The 24,594-nt window shown below is 47.7% G+C and overlaps 10 protein-coding genes across 10 annotated transcripts; 4 read left to right on the forward strand and 6 right to left on the reverse strand.

Annotated features, from left to right (window-relative positions):
• Positions 1 to 269: 269 nt before the first annotated feature.
• Positions 270 to 1,411, reverse strand: HD556DRAFT_1381215 (cytochrome oxidase complex assembly protein 1-domain-containing protein). The gene is made up of 4 exons (XM_041303247.1): positions 1,161 to 1,411; positions 892 to 1,110; positions 724 to 838; positions 270 to 666 (listed from the first exon to the last, which is right to left on the reverse strand). The coding sequence occupies exons 1-4, from the start codon at positions 1,392 to 1,394 to the stop codon at positions 578 to 580; spliced, it is 657 nt and encodes a 218-aa protein (XP_041158831.1). The 5' UTR covers positions 1,395 to 1,411; the 3' UTR covers positions 270 to 577.
• Positions 1,412 to 1,483: 72 nt separating this feature from the next.
• Positions 1,484 to 4,404, forward strand: HD556DRAFT_1293818 (amino acid/polyamine transporter I). The gene is made up of 15 exons (XM_041299410.1): positions 1,484 to 2,097; positions 2,154 to 2,200; positions 2,260 to 2,314; positions 2,377 to 2,457; positions 2,511 to 2,577; positions 2,627 to 2,659; positions 2,707 to 2,800; positions 2,851 to 2,952; positions 3,003 to 3,094; positions 3,142 to 3,204; positions 3,258 to 3,328; positions 3,375 to 3,411; positions 3,462 to 3,609; positions 3,658 to 3,970; positions 4,019 to 4,404. The coding sequence occupies exons 1-15, from the start codon at positions 1,978 to 1,980 to the stop codon at positions 4,307 to 4,309; spliced, it is 1,614 nt and encodes a 537-aa protein (XP_041158832.1). The 5' UTR covers positions 1,484 to 1,977; the 3' UTR covers positions 4,310 to 4,404.
• A 632-nt stretch (positions 4,405 to 5,036) lies between these two features.
• Positions 5,037 to 7,426, reverse strand: HD556DRAFT_1272183 (phosphoglycerate mutase-like protein; the record flags this gene model as incomplete). The annotated part of the gene is made up of 13 exons (XM_041299192.1): positions 5,037 to 5,269; positions 5,324 to 5,449; positions 5,507 to 5,703; positions 5,759 to 5,776; positions 5,824 to 6,092; positions 6,146 to 6,245; positions 6,296 to 6,342; positions 6,396 to 6,442; positions 6,492 to 6,521; positions 6,573 to 6,595; positions 6,650 to 6,743; positions 6,801 to 7,102; positions 7,155 to 7,426. The coding sequence occupies 13 exons, from the start codon at positions 7,424 to 7,426 to the stop codon at positions 5,037 to 5,039; spliced, it is 1,758 nt and encodes a 585-aa protein (XP_041158833.1).
• Positions 7,427 to 8,327: 901 nt separating this feature from the next.
• Positions 8,328 to 10,025, forward strand: HD556DRAFT_1381239 (uncharacterized protein; the record flags this gene model as incomplete). Its single annotated transcript, XM_041303248.1, has 4 exons — positions 8,328 to 8,383; positions 8,610 to 8,612; positions 9,744 to 9,934; positions 9,998 to 10,025. Coding segments are annotated over 3 exons (216 nt in total), but the record flags the coding sequence as incomplete, so codon positions are not given.
• A 1,278-nt stretch (positions 10,026 to 11,303) lies between these two features.
• Positions 11,304 to 13,694, reverse strand: HD556DRAFT_1239639 (phosphoglycerate mutase-like protein; the record flags this gene model as incomplete). Its single annotated transcript, XM_041298061.1, has 13 exons — positions 11,304 to 11,536; positions 11,591 to 11,716; positions 11,774 to 11,970; positions 12,030 to 12,047; positions 12,095 to 12,363; positions 12,417 to 12,516; positions 12,567 to 12,613; positions 12,667 to 12,713; positions 12,763 to 12,792; positions 12,841 to 12,863; positions 12,917 to 13,010; positions 13,068 to 13,369; positions 13,423 to 13,694. The coding sequence occupies 13 exons, from the start codon at positions 13,692 to 13,694 to the stop codon at positions 11,304 to 11,306; spliced, it is 1,758 nt and encodes a 585-aa protein (XP_041158835.1).
• Positions 13,695 to 14,335: 641 nt separating this feature from the next.
• Positions 14,336 to 15,277, forward strand: HD556DRAFT_1528085 (uncharacterized protein; the record flags this gene model as incomplete). Its single annotated transcript, XM_041309370.1, has 2 exons — positions 14,336 to 14,676; positions 14,733 to 15,277. Exons 1-2 carry the CDS (start codon positions 14,592 to 14,594, stop codon positions 15,275 to 15,277), a joined length of 630 nt encoding a protein of 209 aa, XP_041158836.1. The 5' UTR covers positions 14,336 to 14,591.
• A 488-nt stretch (positions 15,278 to 15,765) lies between these two features.
• On the reverse strand, positions 15,766 to 17,371 carry HD556DRAFT_1381266 (Scd6-like Sm domain-containing protein). The gene is made up of 5 exons (XM_041303249.1): positions 17,284 to 17,371; positions 17,138 to 17,232; positions 17,061 to 17,088; positions 16,833 to 16,974; positions 15,766 to 16,782 (listed from the first exon to the last, which is right to left on the reverse strand). Exons 1-5 carry the CDS (start codon positions 17,301 to 17,303, stop codon positions 16,009 to 16,011), a joined length of 1,059 nt encoding a protein of 352 aa, XP_041158837.1. The 5' UTR covers positions 17,304 to 17,371; the 3' UTR covers positions 15,766 to 16,008.
• A 690-nt stretch (positions 17,372 to 18,061) lies between these two features.
• HD556DRAFT_1381271 (uncharacterized protein) lies at positions 18,062 to 19,592 on the reverse strand. The gene is made up of 2 exons (XM_041303250.1): positions 18,749 to 19,592; positions 18,062 to 18,698 (listed from the first exon to the last, which is right to left on the reverse strand). The coding sequence occupies exons 1-2, from the start codon at positions 19,439 to 19,441 to the stop codon at positions 18,291 to 18,293; spliced, it is 1,101 nt and encodes a 366-aa protein (XP_041158838.1). The 5' UTR covers positions 19,442 to 19,592; the 3' UTR covers positions 18,062 to 18,290.
• HD556DRAFT_1381272 (Adenylosuccinate synthetase) lies at positions 19,572 to 21,417 on the reverse strand. The gene is made up of 8 exons (XM_041303251.1): positions 21,278 to 21,417; positions 21,043 to 21,225; positions 20,892 to 20,987; positions 20,736 to 20,841; positions 20,498 to 20,684; positions 20,169 to 20,447; positions 19,898 to 20,120; positions 19,572 to 19,850 (listed from the first exon to the last, which is right to left on the reverse strand). Exons 1-8 carry the CDS (start codon positions 21,282 to 21,284, stop codon positions 19,627 to 19,629), a joined length of 1,305 nt encoding a protein of 434 aa, XP_041158839.1. The 5' UTR covers positions 21,285 to 21,417; the 3' UTR covers positions 19,572 to 19,626.
• HD556DRAFT_572682 (cytochrome c oxidase assembly protein COX16-domain-containing protein) lies at positions 21,369 to 22,241 on the forward strand. Its single transcript, XM_041310985.1, has 4 exons — positions 21,369 to 21,635; positions 21,684 to 21,752; positions 21,806 to 22,096; positions 22,184 to 22,241. The coding sequence occupies exons 1-3, from the start codon at positions 21,468 to 21,470 to the stop codon at positions 21,911 to 21,913; spliced, it is 345 nt and encodes a 114-aa protein (XP_041158840.1). The 5' UTR covers positions 21,369 to 21,467; the 3' UTR covers positions 21,914 to 22,096; positions 22,184 to 22,241.
• Positions 22,242 to 24,594: the final 2,353 nt, after the last annotated feature.

Below are 24,594 nucleotides of genomic sequence, written 5' to 3' on the forward strand. Positions count from 1 at the left end.
GATCACTGACGCGGCGGCTACGCCAGAAAGACTGTTGGGTTCACGTCAGTCCAAGGGTATCATAATCGTCCCATTACATGATTTAATGTGGAAGGAAACTGTTGTCGGCACTTCCACAGAAGAGTACTATGAGAACAACAAGTTCGAGGCGAGGGAGCGGAAACATTTTCAAGATGTTCGGGAGAGACTGACGACCTTCGGAGGGACGATGTGTAAGGTAATAAACTCAAAGTGCAGTCTGTTATCGTAACCACTATGAACAGCAGGTACGACAGTCAAATGGAAAATCATAATGTTTGACAGGCCTTCAAGAGAATCCCTCGGGTGAGATGGATATTTGACACCTCGAGTTCAGGTAAAAGTCGAGATGCATATGCCAGCTAACGCTTTTGAATGACACGTTGTTATTGAGGTTGTATTAAGGGCGTCTTAGGGGACCCCCAGCAAGGCTAATGATTACTTGTATGTTCTGCAATGAAAGACGGTGATTCTATACCACCGACGTACGCTGCAAGAAACGTAGCCAAACTTTCTTGAGGATGTAGTTCAAATAACCCACGTCGGGGAACGACAAGTGTTACGAACACTCGGCACTGATGGTCGAACTTGAAGTATGGGGGAATAAATTCACAACCTTCTTATCATCCCCGATGACGCGGAACCTCACTAATTAGAGCCATACTAAACGTCAGAGATCTGAAAGGGAATCACATAGGAACTCACGTGGAGTGAACGGCTGTCCTTTGCCTTTCCGAATGCTAGTAAAATAGAGAGTACCGGAGCCCTGGTGACCCTTTAGACGGAAACTTAGGTCCACATTGCCTTGTGGAAGGTTAATCTAAGCAAAAACATTGAGATGAAGTGAATGCTTCGACAACCGACTGTACTTACCGAGCCATTTATCCAAGGGTCGCCATTCAAATACCAGGCAGGTTCAGGTCGGATTGCATCTCCCAGCATATCCTTCAGTTCTTCATTATCCCTAACCGTCTGCATAATATGCTTTACAACAGAGCTCGATAGTTTCTCTTGGTTCGTCGCGAAGAGTAAAAATGCAGCCCAAGCGGAAACCCCGAGGGTGGCGAATGCAAGAATGAACGGCCAACGTTTCTGTATTGTCGAATAAGTGGAATGCGTGCACGTAGACGCAAAGCGCAAACCTGAACGTGAGGAAGGTCAGCCTTAAGAGGAGGTCTAGTGTAATATAGCCTTGGTTTCGAAGGCGCAGAGAACGTTTCAACATGAGGTTCTTCGGTAGGAGGAGGGGGTCGCGGGAACTTGGTTACTGTCGCATAACCCCTTGATATAGCTCCCCCAAAGCTTCTGTCCAAACCCGAGAGATTTTTTGCGTGTCGAGTGACGGACATCATTTTCACAGTCAAGGAAGCTTGCATTACTAGGTGAGATAAGTTATGCGGTATAGCACAGCCACATCAGTTTCCGTAAATATCCTTCAAGTTGGGCCGAGCCTTCTGAGCCGCATCCACATGATTTTGACATGTCCACTCAAACGTTCACTGCCAAAACTTGAAACCATTCACCATGTCTCAGAGCCAGAAAGGACTACTGTTTGGTCCTATGGTGCTGAAACGCGGCCACAATCGTCTCCGAAAGCTACCGTGACGCGAGGACGGGATACTGTTACCTGCATTACACCTGTTCCGCATGAAGCTTATGTCCAGATGCCGACCGTCTGATTGTTCGACCCGGGTTGACCACGCACATCAGATTCAGATAGGCTAGGCGTCCGATGCAGTCCGGACCGTAAGTCGAGATAAACATCTCTTGGTTTGGTTCAATTTCGGTCTGGTTCGCAGACTAGAATCCACATGTACATATGCGTCAGGGCTTCTCGGTCGCCACGTTCACCTAATGTGGATACTGAAGGTGATTCCCAATTGACAACTCGTCTCTTTCGATACGGCGTGATCAGTGGGTCAGTGCTCATTCGAAATCGCCTACTTGCAAGAGTACGACATGGCGGCTCCGAGAGCTTCAGCGATTTCGAAGTTGCACCCGCAACCAAGTGCAGATGAGACAACTCTCGACAAGCTAGGATACAAGCAGGAGTTTCAGAGGGAATTCACTCCGCTAGAGGTGAGTTTGATTGCAGACTCTTCCGTATACGCGACACAGGCCCCTAACAACTGCAGGTATCTGGACTTGCATTCAGCTATATCGGAGTGGCTCCTTCAATAGCGTAAGCCGTCACTATGACGCAAGCCAATTTCGTACCATTAATGATTAAATTTTGTTCAGCTCCGTACTCTTTTATGCCATCCCAAATGGTGGGCCTTTCGCGATGGTTTGGGGTGTAAGCTTTCATCACACGTGAGGATTGCTGGTCCGTAAACATCTCACTTTTCCTCTCCGCAGTGGGCAGTTGCTTGTCCCTTTATTATGTGCATCGGGTTGGCGATGGCAGAGCTCGCATCAGCAGCACCTACTTCTGGCGGTGTACGTCGTCGATGCTGTTGCTGTTTCAAACTTGACTTTGAAACAAAATGTAGCTATACTATTGGACTTACTTGCTTGCTTCTCCACGATGCCGTAATTTTCTTTCTTGGATAGTCGGCTGTAAGTCCTGCATTTTGATGTGAAATGCAACCAGTCCTAACATGTGCAGATTCAAATACCGTAGAGATTATCACGGGAGTTGGTGAGACGGGTTCCATTTTTTCAACAGCCCTGATCACATGGGGCTAGCTTCCGTAAACTGGGCCTGTGCAATTCAAATTACTGCAGCAATCAGTATTGCCTCCTCTGACCAGGCATATACGACTACCAACCAGCAACTCTAGTAAGCTCATTCCCATACAGACACGACACTCTTCATATTGGTTGTTACAGCGGTATATACGCAGCTTTGGTTTTGTCACATGCTGTCCTCGTGAGCTTCGGTACCAAAGTTTTGGCAAGGCTACAGAGACTATACACGTTATTGAGTGCGAGGTAGGTGTTGTAGAGTTCGTACATGATCATCGTTTCAACTTCTCCGATAGCCTTTGCATCATAATCATCATTGCGCTTCCGATCGCAACGCCACCAGATTACCAAAACAGCGCAAATTTTGCGCTAGGGGATTTCACCAATTGTATGTATCATTATCAAATTATGCTCACAGCTCACGATCAGTTGTAGTGGCCGGCTGGCCATCCGGATTCACGTTTATTTTGAGCTTAATGGCCCCTCTTTATACAATAGGTTAGACCATATTCTCTCGAATTATCGCTCCATGACTATCTTTCACCCACCAGGGGGTTATGATGCTAGCGTTCATATGAGCGAGGAGGCTTCAAATGCCGCTACTGCGATACCATGGGCAATTGTAAGTGACACTAGAAATGACCAATTGCTGTATTTATTCCAGTCAGGTCAGTTCCATTGCTGTATCGGCCGTCTTTGGTTGGGGTATGTGGAATGACATGTCACTCTGATCTTGATGGCATATTCCAATACAGGAATCAACGTCTGCCTTGCCTTTTGCATGGGCACTGATGTTGGTAGCCTCTTAAGTAGCCCTATAGGGCAGCCTATGGCCCAGATCTTATACAATTCGCTCGGGCAGAAAAAGGCCCTGGCTCTATGGTGTCTCATCATTTCAACAGGGTACGTTTTAGTGCCTTGTGACGTATTCACAGCTTAATCATAGAGCAGGTACATGGTGGCATCGAACTGCCTCCTGGTTGGCTCTCGCCAAACGTTTGCATTTGCTCGTGATGGCGCCCTCCCTTTTTCACGGTATTTATACCGGATCAATTGCTACACAGGAACACCCGTCAATACAGTTTGGTTCGACAGCATCTGCGCTCTGGCGATTGGTCTTTTGTCGTTCGTGAGTATCGAAGCCATCAATGCGGTGTTCACAATTTCTGTCAACGCATCGTATATCGCTTTCATAACGCCGATCACAACCCGCTTTGCGTTCAAGAATGATTTTAAACCCGGTCCATTTCATCTGGGGAAACTGGTGGGTCAACAGGCAGCGATGTATGCTTGAACTAATATATCTGTGCAGAGCTTTCCAGTCGCTGCGATCGCTGTGGTGTGGATGGTCTTCATGATCGTTGTTTTCTGCTTTCCCGCGACCCCGCAAACGACGACACAACAAATAAACTATACAGCTGTGGTACTTGGAGGGTTCATGTTTCTGGCGATTTCCTGGTATTATTGTCCGGTGTACGGAGGCGTACATTGGTACACTGGACCCATATCCAACTTTACACTGACTATCAGAGATGAGGATTCGATGTCGGAGAAGAAGGAACAACATGATGCAGATATCTCTGTTTCAGTGGCTGATGTATAAGTAATGTTCGTATATCATCTGAAGTCATCAGTATATACAAATGATACATATCAATCATTTCCCGACTGCGATTGGCTTGTACCCAATTGTTTGAGGGCCAACAGTTATAGAATACCCCCTTGTTTCATGACTCTCAAAACACGCAGCCGTTTCGTGGAGACGATTTTCGAGAGTTTTGGTTTTGTCCAGACAGATGAGTCCACACTTAAACTGCTACTTCATTTCGTCTGTCGACAGTTCCCAGCTTATATTCGTTTTTATACAATGAGATCACTACCCACATTACAAACATTTGAGAATATTGCCCCCACGGCCCACGGGATGTGACTCAGCTTCTGGGAATCCGCATAGTTCATCAAGTCATTTTCCGGTACATGTTTCACCAATGTATTTCCTGCCATGACGTTTGCGTTTGTGTTGATGCGCGCTAGCCTCTGAATCACAAGAGGTATTGCATAAACTACGCGATGTTCCTGAAAGAACGTATACTCAGGTTGCATTTTTGCGGAACTGACCTATTGCGACGATGAGGTCTTATCTTGGTAATTGTAGATTAAGAGCGTGCAGATGATGGGGTGCATCTGTTGTGTCATCGTGTGTTTTGCACAAGGATTTTTTGAGGCCTCTCGCGAACGTTTGATGTGTAATGCATGATGAGATTCACGGTATCGCTCTTTGGCGAATTACTATTCATATCACCAGAATGTATGCACACTGGGCGATGAATCTAAACAGGATAGCCCGTGGTAGTTTCCCATCCATCAGGGATTGTCCAGTTGGCGTTACAAACGAAGTTCCAGTCCGTACTCCGAATGTTCTCTTTCTGCGCGTCAACAAAAGCATGAATCGAACACATCCCGTCTGGATGATCTTGACACCCATTCAGATTCGCCAGCGGCACAACACCATCATTAACGATCACACGAATTTGTGGGTCGGGCTCCGTGGAACATGACAAGACTGAGAGGACGAAACAAAATGAGTACGGTTTGGAACGATCGCGGGATCACTCACGCTGGAACTGTACATTGGTTGCAAATGGAGCAAGCTCTGTTGACCTAAACGTGCGCCGTTTTGGTATATGATCAGTCGGCAATTGTCCCATCGCCGCAAAGCTCGAAATATTCAATGCAGTAAGGACTGTCAATGAATGAAAATCAGGACGTTTGCCAACTTCAAGTTCATCGACGAGCTAACCATTCAATACTACAGTTTCATGCGTCGCATCCACATAAAGGCTGTCTCCAAGGGGGAAAGTGACAGCGTTATGAAGTGTCGCATTAGTAGAAGTATTGTGGGTTTCAATCGGCGTCTGAGTGAGACGAGACACGAGCTCTTGCACATAGCCAATTCCTTCTGCCCTACCTAGAGGTGAGCCCCAAGCTACGTTGTACCTATATGTTTCGGTCAGAACTCAATTTTCTGTTGCAAGCGAAAGAGAGAGCGCACCAATAGTTAATATCGTATCTGGTTAAGATCAGCGGCGTGCAAACTGCATAAGAGAGGTTTCTTACGAATAATCAAAGCCTTCCCACTCCTTCTCCGTGAAGAGCTCGCAGAACTTGGAATAACCAAGAGCAACCGTCTCAAAGGCACACAATGTTTGCATGGCGTAAATATCTTGAACATCCAAATCAAACCCATGAAGATATTGCTGCAAACGAGGAACGGTATCCTTGAGATACACTTCTATCCATGCATTAGCGCGTGATACACCGCGGAAGGCCCGATTTGGATTGCCACTATTGGCACAAGATCGAAAAGGAGCGAGAGTATTGTTGAACTGACATGCACGCATTATTTGTTGGGTATCTCAGAGTAGTTCAAACGACTTACACCTTTGGCCTCAATCGTGATCTCTTGTTGATACTGGCCCTCGAGAGGGTAACCAAAAAATCCGAGAGCAAAGTTATGCGCAGAATCCAACATCCGGGTTCTTCATACGTCATCTTCAGAGTGCGAATTATTGACTCTTGAAATGCTTACTGGGACTCCGTTCTGAACACAGGCAAGGTATTTGTTTCGCTGAAATTCTGAATGGTTTGGTCAAATTGAAGAATAAAGCAAAAAGACATGGAAAATTTACCTTCAGAAGAAACCCGTATCTCATGCGCATCGACACGCCAAGATCGACTATATGAATATCACAATCTGCTGCCATGCGAGATGATGATTCCCTTACACAATTGAGACCTCCCGAAAGGTGTTAATCCTAACGATAATTAAGTATTGGAACTGCATTCTGATAACGTATGGTGGCTACCTTCGCTTCCTAGCTTGTACGTCCTGCGGAAGTGGGGTCAGACATCGACTACCTTGTTCATTTCTAAGCAACCTCACCAGTCGTTCAAAAATGAGAGAGGTCCGGTAACGGTGACATTTTCTGCATTCCTGTTTAACTTCGAGGCAAACCCACTCGGCCCACTAGTGCTAGCTATTGCGCAATCCCTCCCTTAGAAACTACTTAAAAGTCTAAATGTGGTTGACTCACAATAGCCACCAGGGTATCGTGCACCGTGACGGTGTAGAAGATGCACACCAGTGATGTTGCAGGTGTCGGGGGCTTCTGGACTAGAATCTACACCAAATTTTCCACGTGGGATGGAGTACCACGGAGATAAGCCTCCCCAGCTACGGAAAATATTGAAGTCCTTCGTTTTGACCTTTGTGTTGTCCTGGGAAAAACGCGTAGGGGGTACAAGGTGCGCTACATTAGAATGCAAAGGATAGGCAGGAGCTGTAGCAGCTACGCCAGGCTCTGCACCTGCTTGTGTTGAACCTGGATAACCGACACTACATACTACGGCTCCAGCCTTGAAAAATAGCAGCAGCTAGAGAGACGTACTTGGATGGAAACGCAGGGGGAAACGCGTTGGTGGGCTCGGCCGGAGGGTATTGGTGCCATTCGGGTGTTCCCACGTCCGTAGGCAGTAAAGCAGTGAAGGTTGAAAATGGCAAGCATGATTGGTTTGAGGCATACCGTGCAACTACAGCCAGGCATATAAGGAATCCTGCGAAGAAGGCAGCACCGACGCGTAAGAACAGGGACCGCCGCGCACTGCTAGAGTACAAGGGAGGCGACGAATCGCTGAGGTAAAGTCGACTCTGACCACCCATTCTCTTGACTTCGGGCGTAAACACTGGAAGAGTCGAGTTCGAGTCGTGTGGTGAGCCCTGCTCGGCCATGAAGAATGTTATATTTGTGCTTTAACTTGGATGGCCGACGCGACGCGTTCTTATACTAAAGTAACTAGGTCACGTAAACTATTTTGATTGACCCCAAACCATTTTCTTTTCGCTTTCCCTACTCCTTAGACTCGCTTCCTTCTCGCTTCGCTTCTTTATAACGTTGGTGTTATGCATGAAATGATGAACTGATTCGACCATTTAATTTTGGCGGTACTACTTTCCTGGACCTATCTTGGTCCAGGTCTGTGTTCCTACGTCACGGGCCTTAGGATTTTGCCGCATCACTGCCGCATCCGTGCTGCACCCTACACAACAAGTGTCTTATATGCGTATATAATATGTCTACGTCGTCCACAAAGGTCTTAAATATGATTTATGATTAAGAGATACCATAGTACACGTTTTTGTGTAAGAATTATCGTGGTATCATAGTGAATATAGTACTTCATGGGTGCGGTAGTGACGCGGTAGGGTGCGGCAATTCTGAGATTTTGTGGCTGTGTGGTGCGGCAATACTGAGATTTTGTGGCTGTGGGATGCGGCAATTCTGAGATTTGGTGGCTATGCACTACCGCACCGCACCAACGCATCCTTCTTACCAAGTATACTGCGACTGCCATAGACGCTCCTCCCAAGTTCGACGAGTGGGCTCTCAGTGGTCTGACCAAGGACAAATACGTACATGTGCACCCTCATCATACAATATACGGACTAACAACCATGCATCTCACATATGAATCAATGCACCCAGTCACAGGCGAGCACAACAGCATACTCATCCTCCGCACATCAAGTACTTCCATTCACCTTCCTTGGCCGTGGCTGGGGCCGTGGTTTGGGCTTTTTGGTATGTTTCTCTTTCTTAACAACTTCGGGCTCACTTCCTTCACTAAAGTTCGGCCCACACTGTTGGTTGGCACTGTTTTAATGCAACCTCTAGTGATGTTCCGGCCCGGCTTGGCCCAAAAGCCGCGGCTTTGGCCTGGCTTCAGACAGCTCTGGCCTGCAAAAAATCCAAGCCGGGCCAAAGCCGCAAATGACGGCTGGCTTTGGCCCGGCTCTGGCCTGAGCCGCGGCTCGAGTAGGGAATTTGCGATTCTGACAAAGTGAGCATGAGCAGGTCGTTGTGAAACCAGGATTCAACCACATGACTCACCTGCAGATAAATCGCGGCAGTCGAGAGCGGCGGTGGAATTTCGGCGGTTTCTTCGTGACATGCGTTACCCGAAGAGATTGACGGAGGTGGAGGGAGATGCATGAGTAGAAAGGGAACGCTGGATCCAAGTGCACGGGTGAGGGTTGCGGTGGTGAATTTTGACTCTAAAGGAAGAGCGCTACTGTACCGAGTTCAGACATGCGTATGTTAGATTCGATACGCCTTCCATCTTGCGAACGTAGTTTGGAGGCCAAATCACGCACACACCTTGCAGGGACCATGTTCTCCAAAACCAAGACCATTTTCGGAGAGCTGTGTCCTCCAGTAGCTCGGGCTTGCAGGACGGGGGACGCGCTTGTAAGGATTAAAGTTAGCAGGGACATTCCGAGCCCACCTCATGCCGGTTGCCCAGTAAACACCGGGACCTGCACCATTCATGTTGGAGGTAGGTTTATACTGCCAAAAGCCAGCTTTCCAATGTGGGTGAGTGTTGGCGCCAGGCGGCATGGATGGTGGACCAGGAAAGTTTGGAGGAAGAGCAACGCCAGCTGGTGGGGGCCAGGTGCCTTGCCAACCCTGTGGCATAGAATGTTGCTGCATGAGTTGTGGATTGGGGTGCCAGTGTCTTCCTGATTGAGCCATGATGGGCCTTTAATAGATATGATAGTAAGTTCAGATTTTAGTTACAAGGACGAATGAGCGTACTAGATCTATACACACACTCGTGACGGACACTTGAATCAGAAAGCCAGAAGGGTATTGCAAAGAGGGAGTGATCTTGGCTGGTTTCTACAGCTTGATGTCGATAGTTGGTATAGTTAAGAGACGTGAAGCACGATGGAAGTGATTAAAAAGCTAAAACAAGACGAGATAGAAACCAGATTCTCAGTTGAGCTTGGGCGCCGCAAGGCTCAGGCACAGTTTCAAAAGCCGCGGCCCGAGCCGGCGGCTTCGGCTTTTCATAATGTCAAGCCAGGCCAAAGCCGTCACCAGGCCGTGAGTTTGGCCCGGCTTGGCTTGGCCTATTCAGGCCCGGCTTGGCCTGGCCCACGGCCTGAAGCCGGGCCGTGCACATCACTAGCAACCTCCCACTGTGAATATGAAAACGACGCACATCCAGTTCTCCTTCAAATTCTGGTGCATACGGATCTCGGTCACCATGATTCCAGTGCTCGGGGAGACCCTCATATGGATTCCATCGGTCTTGGTGCGTGCCACTGAGTCATATATAACAGATTGTAACTAGCAGGTGCCTGTCGAGAGTGACAGGTCATTGTAAAGTGGGTGCTCTAGAATCCATATAGTCTGACTCTGAATGTCATCGTCTCGTACTATATTACTAGGACTCACTGCTGCCGCGCCCACTACCGCATCCGTGCCGCAACACGCCCAACACGTCCTCTAAATTCAACCTCTCAAAGGCATGTCCGAGAGGCGCATAGTTGATGAGTTCGACGAGTAATGCTGCTAGGTCAATTAGCTTGTGTATGATTAGAGTAGTTGTCGGAAATGAGCGTTGAATGTTGGTTTCGGTGTGGTGCGTTAGTGGTGCGGCAAGTTGCGGCAGTGATGCGGCAAAATACCTGAGCCCCTACGTCACATGTTTCTTTTCTCTCTCTGCGCTTGACACAATACCAGGTCATTTGTCTAAATCGAAAATTTGTCTCAGCATGTCTCATCCGTTCGGCCTCGCTGTAGAAGTCAGTGCGCGTGCCTTATCCGATTCTACAAGCACATGCAATGACGCTTGTTCGTCCCTTCCATATTTTTATTCTTGTCGTGCTCAAAGACGTTTGCAGCCAAAACTCTTATAGCTTCTGAGGTTCCTCTCCCTCGGGACGGCGAGCAATTGATAAGCAGTTGCATTCTACGCCAGAATTTCGAGTTTCATGCAGTTTCCCGCAGTCGCTTGTCCTTTCGTTCAGTCTACTCTGCTGGCGTCTTCTGTTCTGTTGATACATCTGTGCGTGTTCTGATGGAAAACTTGACTTTTTTTGATAAAAAATAATCTGAGAACTATTTGTTAACCGCATACCGTTCCTTGGCGTCTCGGTCATCGCAAAGATGAACTGCGTGATGCTTTGCGCGTGCATTCTTGCTCATCGTCGTGTCGATCTCTCTTACAGTTTCAAGTGTCTTCGCAAGTCGCGCACACGTTTCGACAATGTCATGTCTGTCTCATCCGTTCGGCCTCGCTGGAGAAGTCTGCCATTTATTACCCTGAATTCTACGCATCCTCGTGCTCATGTGCTGAAAATTTCTGTGCATGGCTGAAATTACCCTTGTCAACACATCATCGTGTCTGTCCTTGCACTTCAACTCCCTTTCGTGGTGCGGTTACTTATGACGGGCTATCGACTATAATATATCAAGGTACTGTTTCAATACATTGTTCAATCTTGTCCTTTCCAGTGTTGTCTATCTATCAGGTGATGTTGAAAAAAAACGTATTGCGGTAATGAGATAATTTTGGATCAAGGGCGTGCAGATGATGGGCATATGTTGTGCACAAGCATTTTGATTTTTCGAGGCCTCTCGCCAACATTTGCTGATATGTAATGCATGAGGAGATTCACGGGTATCGCTCTTTGGCAAATTACTATCGACAACATTCATAGCACCAGGATGTAGGCACACTGGGCGACGAATCTAAACAGGGTAGCCCGTGGTAGTCTTCCATCCATCGGGGAGTGTCAAGTTGGTGTTACATACGAAGTTCCAGTCCGTACTCCGGATGTTCTCCTTCTGCGCGTCGACAAAAGCATGAATGGAACACATCCCATCTGGATGATCTTGACACCCATCTAGGTTTGCCAGCGGCACAACACCATCATTAACGATCACACGAATTTGTGGGTCGGGCTCCGTGGAGCATGACAGAACTGCGAGGACAAATAAAATCAAGTGGAGTTTTGAAGGATTAGGGGATTACTCACGTTGGAACTGTACGTTGGTTGCAAATGGAGCAAGCTCTGTCGACCTAAACGTGCGCCGTTTTGGTATATGATCAGTCGGCAATTGTCCCATCGCCGCAAAGCTCGAAATATTCAATGCAGCAAGAACTGTCCATGAACAAAAATTAGGATGCTTTCCAAGTTCAGGTTCATCAACGAGCTGACCATTTAATACTACAGTTTCATGCGTTGCGTCCACATAAAGGCTGTCTCCAAGGGGGAAAGTGACAGTGTTATGAAGTGTCGCATTAGTGGAACTATTGTGTGTTTCAATCGGCGTTTGAGTGAGACGAGACACAAGCTCTTGCACATAGCCAATTCCTTGTGCCCTGGCTATAGGTGAGCCCCAAGCTACACTGTACCTATATATATATATCAATCAAAATTCAATTTGGGGTGGCAAGTGAAGGAGAGAACGCACCAATAGTGAATATCGGATCTGGTTAAGATCAGCGGGGTGCAAACTGCATAGAAGAGGTTTCTTACGAATAATCAAAGCCTTCCCACTCCTTCTCCGTGAAGAGTTCGCAGAACTTGGAATAACCAAGAGCGACCGTCTCGTAGGCGCACAATTCTTGCATGGCATAAACATCTCGGACACCCAATTCAAACCCATCAACATGTCGTTGCAAACGAGGGACGGTATCCCTGAGATACACTGCATTCCATGCATCAGTAAGTGGTGCCCCGCGGTAGCCGATATTCGGAATGTCATTATTGGGGCAAGATCGATAAGGGGCGAGAGTATTGTTGATCTGACATGCTCATATTACCAATCGAATATCTTAGAGTAGTTAAAATGACTTACACCTCTGGCTTCAATCATGATCTCTTGTTGGTACTGACCCTCGAGAGGGTAACCAAAAAATCCAAGAGCAAAGTTATGCGCAGAGTCCAGCATCCGAGTTCTTCATACGTCATCTTCAGAATGTGTATTATCGACCCTTGAAATACTTACTGGGAGTCTGTTCTGAACACGGGCAAGGAACTCGTTTCGCTGAAATTCTGAATGGCATGGTCAAACTGAAGAATAAAGCAGGGAAACATGAAAAATTTACCTTCAGAAGAAACCCGTATCTCATGCGCATTGACACGCCGAGATCGACTATATGAATATTACAATCTGCTGCCATGCGAGATGATGATTCCCTTACACAATTGAGACCTCCCGAAAGGTGTTAATCCTGACAATAATTGAGCCTTGGAGCGCATTTCGATAATATGACAGTTACCTTCGCTTCCTAGCTTGTAAGTCCTGTGGATGGGGTCAGATATCGGCTACCTTGTGGATTTTCTCGGCAACCTCACCAGTTGTCCAAAAATGAAAGAGGTCCAGTAACGGTGATATTTTCTGCATTCTTGCTTAACCTGGAGGCAAATCCACTCGGCCCGCTACCGCTAGCTATTGCGCAAAGCCTCTCTCAGAAACTACTTCAAAATCGAGATGTGGAGGACTCACCATAGTCAGCAGGGTATCGTGCACCGTGTCGATGTAGAAGATGCACGCCAGTGATGTTGCAGGTGTCGGGGGCTTCTGGACTAGAATCTACACCAAATTTTCCACGTGGGATGGAGTACCACGGAGATGAGCTTCCCCAGCTACGGAAAATATTGAAGTCCTTCGTTGTGGCCTTCGTGTTGTCCTGAGAAAAACGCGTAGGGGGTACAAGGTGCGCTACATTAGAATGCAAAGGATAGGCAGGAGCTGTAGCAGCTACGCCAGGCTCTGCACCTGCTTGTGTTCGACCGGGATAGCCAACACTACATGACTACGGCTCCAGCCTTGAGAAATAGCAGCAGCTAGAGAGACGTACTTGGATGGAAACGCGGAGGGAAATGCGTTGGTGGGCTCGGCCGGAGGGTATTGGTGCCATTCGGGTGTTCCCACGTCCGTAGGCAGTAAAGCAGCGAAGGCTGAAAATGGCAAGCATGATCGGTTTGAGGCATATCGTGCAACTACAGCCAGGCATATAAGGAATCCTGCGAAGAAGGCAGCGCCGACGCGTAAGAACAGTGACCGCCGCGCACTGCTAGAGTACAAGGGAGGCGACGAATCGCTGAGGTAAAGTCGACTCTGACCACCCATTCTCTTAACTTCGGGTGTAAACACTGGAAGAGTCGAGTCCAAGTCGTGTGGTGAGCCCTGCTCAGTCATGAAGAATGTCTTCAACTTGGATGGCTTTTCGACACGACGTGTTCTTATACTAAAGTAACTAGGGCACGTAAACTATTTTGATTGACCCCAGACCACTCCCCTTTCGCTTTCTTCTCGTTTCCCTACTCCTTAACTCGCTTTCTTCTTGCTTCGCTTATTTATGACGTTGGTGTTATGCACGAAAGGATAAACTGATTCGACCATTCTTGTGGCGGTACTACTATCTAACAGTAACGTTGCGTGGACTGAATATTTTCATCCAACGCACTAACTTAACGCTAGCGCTGCTGCAGCTGGTATACGTAGTGTGATTGAATTATTGGCAACACAGCTATAACCAAGAAATGTCTGGGCCAGTGTCTATTAGTTGAGTGCGAAGTAGATCGGTTCCCAGGTGGGTGACACAACCCCCTGAACGCATCACTTACGTCAGTACTAGTAACAAAGTCCTCAACCCATACCCGCGCAAGCCTTGGTTGGCTTTAGTGACTAAAGGCTAGTTCTAAAAGGTCTGATTGGCATGTCGTTACTCGAACAATTTATCGAGTGTTTACCCTGTTGGTATTCTGCCGAAGTACTAGATAGGCTCGCCAAATCGGAGACTGGAGTGTTCCAGAAACACAAGTCCCCATCAGACCTCAAGGAGTCATAGAGTCACAGGCCATCACTGGCAGGCTGCAGCCAAATACGAGAATAACGAGACACGGACCCGAAATGCATCTCTAGACCGAAGTACTCCTGTTTTTGTCGGGTGCTTGGGAACGGTATAAAAGTTCTTATGACTGACGGGATCCGACATTGATACTACTCACTCTTGTCGATCTCAATATGCAGCTCTCACACTCTTTCACGGCACTCATGGCCTTTGTCATCATTGCTGCGGCATATCCAGCACCACATTTGTTGACGACATGTGAGGATTCATGTTTTCGCTCGACATAGTCAGATCAATGCTGATATGCGATGTAGCGTTGGCCAGGCGCGGGGTGCTTACCTCTAACCTCGATCAAAACACTAGGGTCGTCGGTAGTCCCAGCCCACTCACCCCACTCATCACGCCCAACCCTGACTCGGATTCACCTGATGGAGTTGACAAGCGCGCAGAACTTGACTCCAACTTTCCTATCAGTAGCAATGGGCCTGAATCTAGGGACCTTGGCGCTCCCAGCGCGCCCGACTTGCCTAACACACCTAACAAGCGCGCGGAGCTTGACAGCACCGCCTGTTCCGCACCTACTCTACCTACATCACCTGATGAGTCTAGCAAGCGCGCGGAGCTTGACACTGATACAACCACCTGTCCTCCCACAATTCACACACTTCCCGTACTTACACTTGACCCCCCATTCGGCGACGGCCTACTCAACGCTAACTCGGATTCACCCGACGCGGACTCGCCCGGTGGAGTTGACAAGCGCGCAGAACTTGATTCCAACTTTCCTAGCAAGCGCGAGGAGATGAGCAAGGTGCCGATTCGGAGCCTGCCGGAGAGTCAACACCACGCGTCCAACTGAGCCGAGACGCTGTCAACTCTGTCGTTCTATTTGAAATTCGAGCTTTTCATACAAGGACTCACATCGCAAGTTGTTGCTATTCATTCACTCACACTCGTTAGCATAACATCTCTTTACATTGGTTCTTTGTTTTCTATCTTCCTTTCATTAATACCGTGCAACTCGTTTCCATACAAATGACCCACCAGCATTTAAACCTGCTACTCCTAGACTCGTCATCATCCCAGAGTCAACGTTGCGCTGACATGCCATCCAGTCTTGATGCGGTGTTCCAACAAAGAAATCAACCGGCGACGACGGTATAGCTAGGGCGCGGGTCCCAGAAAGGAGCGGGATTGGTGTCAAGAGTTATGGATGTGAAGATCTCTAAATAATGACAGTTACAAGATAGAGCCGATTCGACAATCAAACATCACTCGAATACCTACAGGTCCACTCATTTCACTACTCTGTCGCGTGCGAGGCCGGTACTTTCGAGTTGATTTTAACATTTGTTAGAATGTAAGTTGACTCTTGAAATTGGGAGTCTGGGACAAGAAAATCTTGCAAGCCCGAATTCTGCAACGAGATGAATTGTTGCATGACGTATTAGCGAAAGTACATGCGAACCCCTTTAGAGGGTACATAGCGCCGACACGAATCGAGTATGGGTTCCGTACTGATACTGGTGATTACTAGCCTGAAACAGCAAAGATGAACAGACGACTGGTGCAAGTAAAAATTATGCGAAGCTAACGGCCCCCGACAGGAGGCGCACCACGCCCCCTTGGACGTCCCCCTCGTCGTCCATATCCACCCCAACCTCCGACATAAGCGCCCGGGCCCATCAGTCCTACGCCCCCAGGCTCACCAAATGTAGCCACGTTGCGCTCTCTTTCTTCCTCCCTACGATTTCTGCCTCCACCACCTCGCCGTCCACCGGTGCCTCGTGTTGGTGGCGGAGCAGCTTGAGTTGAAGACGATAAAGAATCGAAAAATGATTTCGTTGGGTTATAGGCCACATCGTCTTTCTCATCCTTTTTGTCCGTCGGCGAGTCACGGTCGGAGGGAACGCCATTCTCATTATCGCTATCCTTCTTCTTTGGTGCAACTGCCGTCTTGTCGAACCGGGCGTTCGAGCTCTGGAAATCGAAATCCGTCGCAGGGACTTTGATATCTTTTGTCTCTCCACCATGACCGTGATGACCACCACGTCGGCCACCACGACCTCCATGCGGGGGCGCCGTATTTCCGGATCCACGCAAGTCTCCTAAAGCGCGCTGAACTGTTTCCATTGATGCAGCAGCAGTGTGTACCGAACTGACGCGACTCGGGCCAGTGCTAGGACCTGGTGCATCAGTCGTTTGCACGACAGGGACCGTCGGGGGAGCTGGCGCATCTTGCACTGGCACAGGCTGAGGATAGGCAGGAGCCTGAGCTTGTGGCGGTGGAGGCTGGGCTACGACAGGCTGTTGGTATTGAGGACCGTATGCACCGTACTGGGGTTGAGTTCCTGGAGCAGACGCCTACCATACTAGGTTATTATGGTGTGTTCAGGTAGGGAAAAATCACTCACCCCCAGCACCGCAGGATCGTCGTGAACACTACGAAGACTCGGAGTAGCTGGTTCATCAACTGCAAGATCTTTGACCTCAGACGCGCGGAAAATTATGTATTGGTATGGTTCTTGGACGGGAGGAATGAATTCTGAGGGTGGCCTGACGCGAGTTTGATGTCAGATTACGCGTCGTGAGGAGAAGGCGAGGCAGAAACTGGCGGTGTCAGAACAAGGACAATGGCTCACCTTCTCGACTCTGTACCCATAGAAAACACTAGAAGCCATATAAGACCAACTGAACAACCGCAGAAAGTGAAACTCACCATTTGAGAGTTGGATCGTGGAAGCAGCGGGGTCAATACCCGCCAGTATTCCTCGATACCGCACATCAGAGTGGGATATGAGAGAAATTGGTTTTCTGAGCAGTGGTGATCAGAAACAATTGCAAAATGAGTATAAATCTACATACCCTATAAAGCTCAGTGCCATGGTTGTTGTCAAAGGCTAGAACTGCAAGAATTGCTTTCTGTGTATTTCGTATCGCCGCCGCTCGAATTCGGCCTTTTTGAGTCGGAGCTTCAATTGGTTCAACACGACCTTCCTACTTTGGCGGCATGACACTGACAAGTCAAGTGGCAGTTCTGCCAGGGGCATATTAACTATCTTCAGGATGGGAGAGGCGATTTGCATTTGTGCTTGACAGTTCATTGGTCACGGCCGGTCACTGGTGAGTACTTGAGTGGCCGCAGGTTGCAACTGTAGAGTATCGACCTGAAGGGTATAATATATAATCATCTGTGAGTTTCAAGTCGATTTCCATTGAATCAATAATCATATCTTGATTTTAGTGACCAAGCAGATCATCAATGTCGAAGTTTGCGGTGCTGAACGTTGCAAAGTTGATGCATCGATGTCCCAACGTTTCATGGGCCCTCGGAGCACTGGTGATGTCATCTGTCCACAAGTTGGCTTCTCTAGGCTTCAGAACTTCGGAAGCGCTGAAGTAATTGTAATTGAGGACATCAATCATGCGTTTCAACAAATTGCAAAATATGTTCTAGGTAAGTCCGAGGCTTGAGTGCGACACTCGTCGTGTTGAAGGTCATATAGTATGAATCGTATAGCTATGAACTCGCCCTCTTCTTCCTTCATACCATGATTCGGACTCGTACTACACCATTGCAGACACATCTCGTGCATTTTGCTGTCATATATTTACAGGTGGTTTTTCTACAGTTTGAAACACAAAAAACATATCCTTTTATGATACCGGGGGGAACTTGAGGACAGACCGCTCAAAGTTTTAAATAAGTGTGCTCTCCGAATTACGGAGACACACATAATACTGTCAGGCACCGAGACAAGAATACTACGGCATCAAAAAGGCCAGTACAGTTATGGTGCGATGCTAGTATAAGTATGTGAGGGATAGGAAATGCGATAAAAGGCTACATGCGCTACGTGATGTGTATGTGATCACGACCTCTCCAACCTTCCTGCCACCCCTTCCGCTTCTCCTTTAGCCTGTCCAAAGTCTGGATCCACAGCTGTCACACTCTTTTGTCTGGTGTCAGCAGGTGTCACCACGGCGCTGAGAGCTGGATCTATTGGGTCTGAAGGAGGTCCAGACGTCGTGGTTGAAGTTGGCGTAGAAGTCGTGGCAGTTGTAGAAGTATCCGGATTAAAATTGCGGAAAGGGGAAGGTGCCACTAAAGGGCGATGGAATCGAGCACGGAACTCACTCGGGTGGGGCTGAGGAGGTTCCCCAAACCCACTGCTACCAGGGTCGGCCATATCAACATTTGGAAATGGGGCAGCCGATGGTCCAGGAATAGAGCCGTCTGCAGCTTTGACTGCAGCTTGTTGGGCATAGTGCATGCGACGCTAGTATTGGGTGAGTTATTTCAGTAGCTATAAGAGACAGTGGCTCGTACTTGATGATCCCATTGATCAAAGGCTTCTGCTATGACTGGTTCCAAGGAAGCAAGTTCCTCGCTCGTGATCGCCAACGTCCTTAGAAGATGTTGTTTAAGAAGGGGCGCGCATGAAAAAGATAGCAGTAACGTTGAAGCAAAATTTTGTCCGCCGGTAAGTTGTGGAGGTGGTGCTTGAGGGAAGGACGGGTCTTGCGGGTTCATTGGATGCGGCTGGTGTGACATCTCATGGGGAAGAACCTGTTGATACTGGCCGTCTCCGTTTACTCTGTACTCTTCCATCCCCTGCATCATATCATTGGGCATATCCAGTCCCAGTTCCCGCATCTTCCGCTGCTTAACAAGACTCCGGTGTTTACGTTGCCGTTCTCGGGCGGCGGCCCTGACTCTTTCGCGCCTAGAAAGTTCCTCAGGCGTCATTTCTTGACCGGTAAAAGTCGGAGTGGGTGGCTGAGATGGTTGAGGTTGGGGAAGAGCCTGGGCATCCGTGGGTTGCGTAAATGCCATTATTGCATTGATGTTATTGACAGTACGATCACGCTCGCGTTTCCTGCGCTGCCGCTCCGCAGCCTTCTCTCGTTTTTGCCTTTGTTGGGGCGTCTCATTTTCTCGCGAACGTCTACGGGCAGATGAAACTGGTGTGAGGGTGCTCTGTGATGGATTATGATGAGCCCCTGGGTCCATAGCATGCATTGTCCGGATGTGACTGAGCCTTGGATGTGACGCTTGTTACGGCGTCTTCAGCGAAGGTGACCGTCGTCGTGACAGAGAGTGACGAAGGAGAGACCAAACAGGGTTACGCACACCAACCACACTGGACTGATGAGCGTGAGAAGAAGTTACTAATATAGTCTAATACCATGTTCAGCTGTAGCTTGCTAATTCGACGCTAATATCCTGCCGGTCTTCTTCAGCATGCTTTCACGTCCTGGTCCGACACCTATCCACTCTATAGGCGTACCCAAGAAATTCTCAATGAACCCTACGTAACTCTTGCAGTTATCTGGGAGGTCGTCAAACGATGTTATCGAGCTGATCTGCGTCTTCCACCCAGGAAGTGTCACATAGACCACTGTGACTTTGGCCAGAACATCAAGATCGGCTGACGGATTGTGAATAATGCTTCGCTTTGTCCGATGGTTAACTCACCTGGGAAATATTGGAGTTCTTTGTCGTCGATCATGTACTTGACCCCGATTTTGATGTCCTCTAATTCATCCAAGACATCCAATTTCGTCAAGTTGAGCGAATCATATCCGTTTATGAGGCTTGAGTGTTTCATGACGACGAGATCCAGCCAGCCGCAACGTCTCCTTCGGCCTGTGGTAGTGCCATACTCCCTTCCAACTTCTTGGAAGTGGACACCGATGTGCTGAAAATACGTGAATACTTGAGTATGTATTGTTATAAGAAGACCAACGTTAAGCTGCTCAGTTGGAAATGGTCCTCCTCCAACCCGAGTGGTATATGCCTTGATAACTCCAATGGTGTGTCCAATCGCTTTAGGAGGTATGCCAAGACCAGTGCATACACCACCAATTGTGGTGGATGATGAGGTGACGTAGGGATACGTCCCGAAATCCAGGTCAAGCATGAGCGCATTTGCACCTTCAACGAGGACCTTCTTACGCGCAGCCAGCGCGCCATGAATATACTCTACGCTATCCACAACGAAAGGTTTGAGTCGCTGTGCAAGAACCTACGTCATGTTCAGTGATGATATTTAACGGGGAAAACATGAGATACGACCTTATAGCGCGCAATCTCGCCCTCTGTATCATATTCAAAATGGCCATAACGCTTGAAACGACCCTCCACGATCTTGCGAAACTTTTGCGCAAAGGTATCATGATTAAAAAGGTGATGCACTCGGAGGCCCGAACGAGAGGCTTTCCCGGAGTAAGCCGGGCCTATGCCTTTCTTCGTGGTTCCGATGCTACAGGTTTGTTAATGATAAGAATTGTAAGAATCACATCAAGGTTCATACCTGGAACCACCGAGCTCCACCTCCTTCAGGCCGTCTACAATTTGGTGGAAGTCGAACACGAGATGAGCTCTATCTGAAAGAAATATTCTATTCGAGCAGTTCAGGCCTGGGTAACCATGTCATCGCTAAAGCACATTCAACCATAATGAACCCGACCTTGCTTCTCCAAGGCATCGAGCTCTTCAAAAAAGGAAGGCACATGGACAACAACTCCAGAACCAATCAGGCCTACACATGTTGGGTTTACCAGACCTACCGAATGGATAGATCAATGACATACAAAGGATCATAAGAACTGATCACGAACCGCTTGGGAGAAGATGGAAAGCAAAGGTGGTCTTCACCTTCTCCGGTCCAACGGGCACGACGATTGTGTGTCCGGCATTATTGCCACCTGCGCATCGCGCGCAGACGTCGAAGTCAGCCGATAGGATATCGACCAGCTTGCCTTTGCCTTCATCTCCCCATTGCGAACCAAGCACGACGGTTACTGCGACAGGATCGGTAATCAAAGATCGGCGGTACTGAAAAGATTGACATACCGCTCATGGACAAAGGAGCTTCTGTGATACGGGTTCAGCCAGTTGGCAGGAGCTGCGATGTGGAAAAGAAATGAGATTAATGATATAATTTTCGGACATCTTCGGATAAGTCTGAATCATCCGGAAAAGGTAGTCAGTTCTTGTCCACGCCTGGCTACTAGTACCACCACCGACCAAGGCTGAACATCATATGCCATTTTCTTCAAAGCCCATCAATCCGTCACCGCTCCATTCAAGGTTGAAGCGAAATCCTGCACTGTTCGGTGTTCCCTTTCTTCTCATCATAATTGGCGCCTCGTTTGGTCTTCAGACTTTCACACAAACTCGATATGACCTACAGGACCAGAAAGTCAAGCAGGTTTGACTTCACCGTGCGGAATCTTATCATGTACTTAATTTCTCATAGATGAGCAACGAGCAAGCTCTAGGTCTTGATCGCAAGAAGAAAAAGTTTGACATTAGGGAGGAATACTATGTGAGTTTTCGTGAAGCACGTCTCTCAAGATCTTACTAGTGTGAACGTATCAGAAACTAAGTGCTGCTGGGGAGCAAGACTGGGAACCAAAAAGAATTGCAAGACCCAATGACTTCCCAGAATCGGGTGTTCCCCCCACTGAGCCTCCAGTCAAGCCTTGATATGTCTCAGAATGCCGGCTGTGAATCGGTACCTTCTTAGCCACTCAGTGTTCCGTGCTCCAGGCCATTTTCGTTCCGACTTGTATGATAGGCGATACCTCAGTTCTCGTAGCAGTGGAAATCCGGGATATCACCTACTGCTGGACATCAACTCTCCTGCATATGATGAAACGCAGATCAAGGGCGAGTGTACCTTAGTATTTTCTACTGTCATACTCTTACTCTATTTTTATTCTATTGTTCTGGGATGACATAACGATGACCATCAAGGTGGTTTTTTTTTGCACCTCCATTTTATTGCGAACATAAGTACTACCATCTGACGTGCCAGCCATTTTGGCCATTAAAACCAAAGCTGTGTACAGCGAAGTATTTACAGGCCCATCGCCAAACTTATTGCGAACGATCCTGTAACATCCGTTGTGTATGCCGACTCGCTTGCATTAGCAGAAGATTTGGTAGAGGTTACATTGAAAACGACAAGTGGTCTCGTATAGCCACACCGGGAACTGTGTACGTCCTACGACGTCAAAGGGTAGGCATGAGAACAACAGGCAGCCTAGTTTGGGATGAGGGTACACAGCTCTTCATTCACCCAGAATCGCATTAGTTGCGGGAGATCTTGCAGACCGCCTACTATGAGCTGCATCCTTGCTCCTTTCCGTTCTTACTGGGCTTGGTCGAAGGTTGGCACACAAACGACGCACGAAGATCGCAGGTTGATGTCACACGGACTTGCTCATTGGGGTAAAAGTCGAGCTTGGGTTCAAAACGCTATGGGTTCTCGGAGCTTAGCAGTCTTCGCGTCCAACACAGAACCATGGTGACGGTCCCCATCAATTTCTGAACATAACTATGGAGAGGACACACATCTACTGTGAGCGCAAGAGCCTATTCTCTTTCTCCTTTACCACTTCCTCGAGCTCCGTAAGTTTCTTTTAATTATTTGTAGGATATCCGCGACCTCCCGAGCCTCGGACGCTATCTCTCAAGGGAGTGCCATGTTGGCACCATTATTCATGCATTTAATGCTGACATATTTTTCATGAAAGTTTGTGATGATGCATTGGATTCACTGCTTCTGCTTGCCCCACTAGTAGGATACACATAGATTAGCTTCAAGTGGAGAGATTGGTTGGTTACTTACCAATCTTTCTGTTCTTATTTGTCATTCTTCGTGGTGTGCTGGATGACCGATAATGAACTCGTCAAATATCCCTCGATGAGCGAAGTATACCAGATATCGTGAGCCCGTGCCTCCTTTTGGAATGAACATTCGCAATACCTCTGAAAATTGCGTGCAACGACCGGAGGTTATGGCTTGTTCTTTGTTATCAAAATGATATTTGGCGCAGAGCATACTCTGAAGTCGGGCCGTAGCCTATCTGACTCGGACGTTCTCCTCGTGCGGGCCCAAAAGTCCTGACTGATAAACATAATCAATACAAATCCGAGAGGAAATATGATATTGCGTATCACAATGCCAGGCCGCAGGACTTTACCTGACAGGATACCGGTAGAATGAATTTGCAGAGACAAAAAAATTGAAGCTTGGTTACGTATCAAAGTGGAATGTATGTGTGCGCTCACTGCCACACAGTTGTGGCGGACCTTTCAATGCGCCGTGTGAGTGCTTTAATAAGGCGCCACGGTGTTCGTACACGGTACACCTGGCAAATAGATGGTTTTAGACGCAAACGAGCTATACATCATCAGTAAAACCTCGAATTACTTAATCAGCCTTTTTTGAACTTTGCACTGGTTTTCACTTCTTTTCAAAAATGAGTGGCCTTTGTTGCAGTTATTTTTCTTAATTCATTGCCTGGTCCTAACTTGAGTATCAGGAATAGTTCCAATATGTTTTATAAACCTAAGAGACATGCTTAAAAATATAAAAACAGAAATTTGGTACCAGTAAGTGGCACAGAGTACTGATTATTTTTATGTTTAAATCCTCTCCTGAAGTGGTAATCTTTACAAATTGTGAACTCCAACCATTGCAACTGCATGAAATAATAATAATAATCTATTCCAGATATTCAAGTTGGGACGAGGCAGTGAATTAAGAAAAATAACTGCAACAAAGGCCACTCATTTTTGAAAAGAAGTGAAAACCAGCGAAAAGTCCAAAAAAGGCTGATTAAGTAATTCGAGGTTTTACTGATGATGGTGCATCGAAAGACATGCCGAATTGTCATCTGATCCCAAATGGTCGTGAGGCGGATCACGCCTGGTCAGAATTTGTCGCCACAAAGATGGATGAGGGGAAGTACGTGTATGACAGTGTATGGTACGATCTCGTACATATTTCGGTGGAAGACCATGAACTTGGCCTCCCAACACTTCATTTCCGTCAACCGGCACTCGTTTCCATAACTTCTTTCTTGTGTTGCAGTAGCGCAAATGCTGCATTGATCCAATCGAGTGATATGGATTCAGGACCTACAAGATCATGACATCGGTGTTCCGAGTCTGAGGTGTGAGTGAGGTAAAATTGGCTTCTAGATCAGCAGCTACACCGACATTGATGGCTGGTTAGGGTACCGGTGCACGTGCGCATGATGTCGACAAATTAGCTTTTTATTAACCGCGGCCGAGTCTGATGTGACTATGGTAGTGATTATTTCGAATGTCTACCGAGAGATTGCAGCGCTTCGGAGACTGAGTGCTATCCATATCCG

The sequence above is a fragment of the Suillus plorans genome (assembly GCF_016647745.1).
Source record: "Suillus plorans strain S12 chromosome Unknown HD556scaffold_38, whole genome shotgun sequence".
Taxonomy (NCBI): domain Eukaryota; kingdom Fungi; phylum Basidiomycota; class Agaricomycetes; order Boletales; family Suillaceae; genus Suillus; species Suillus plorans.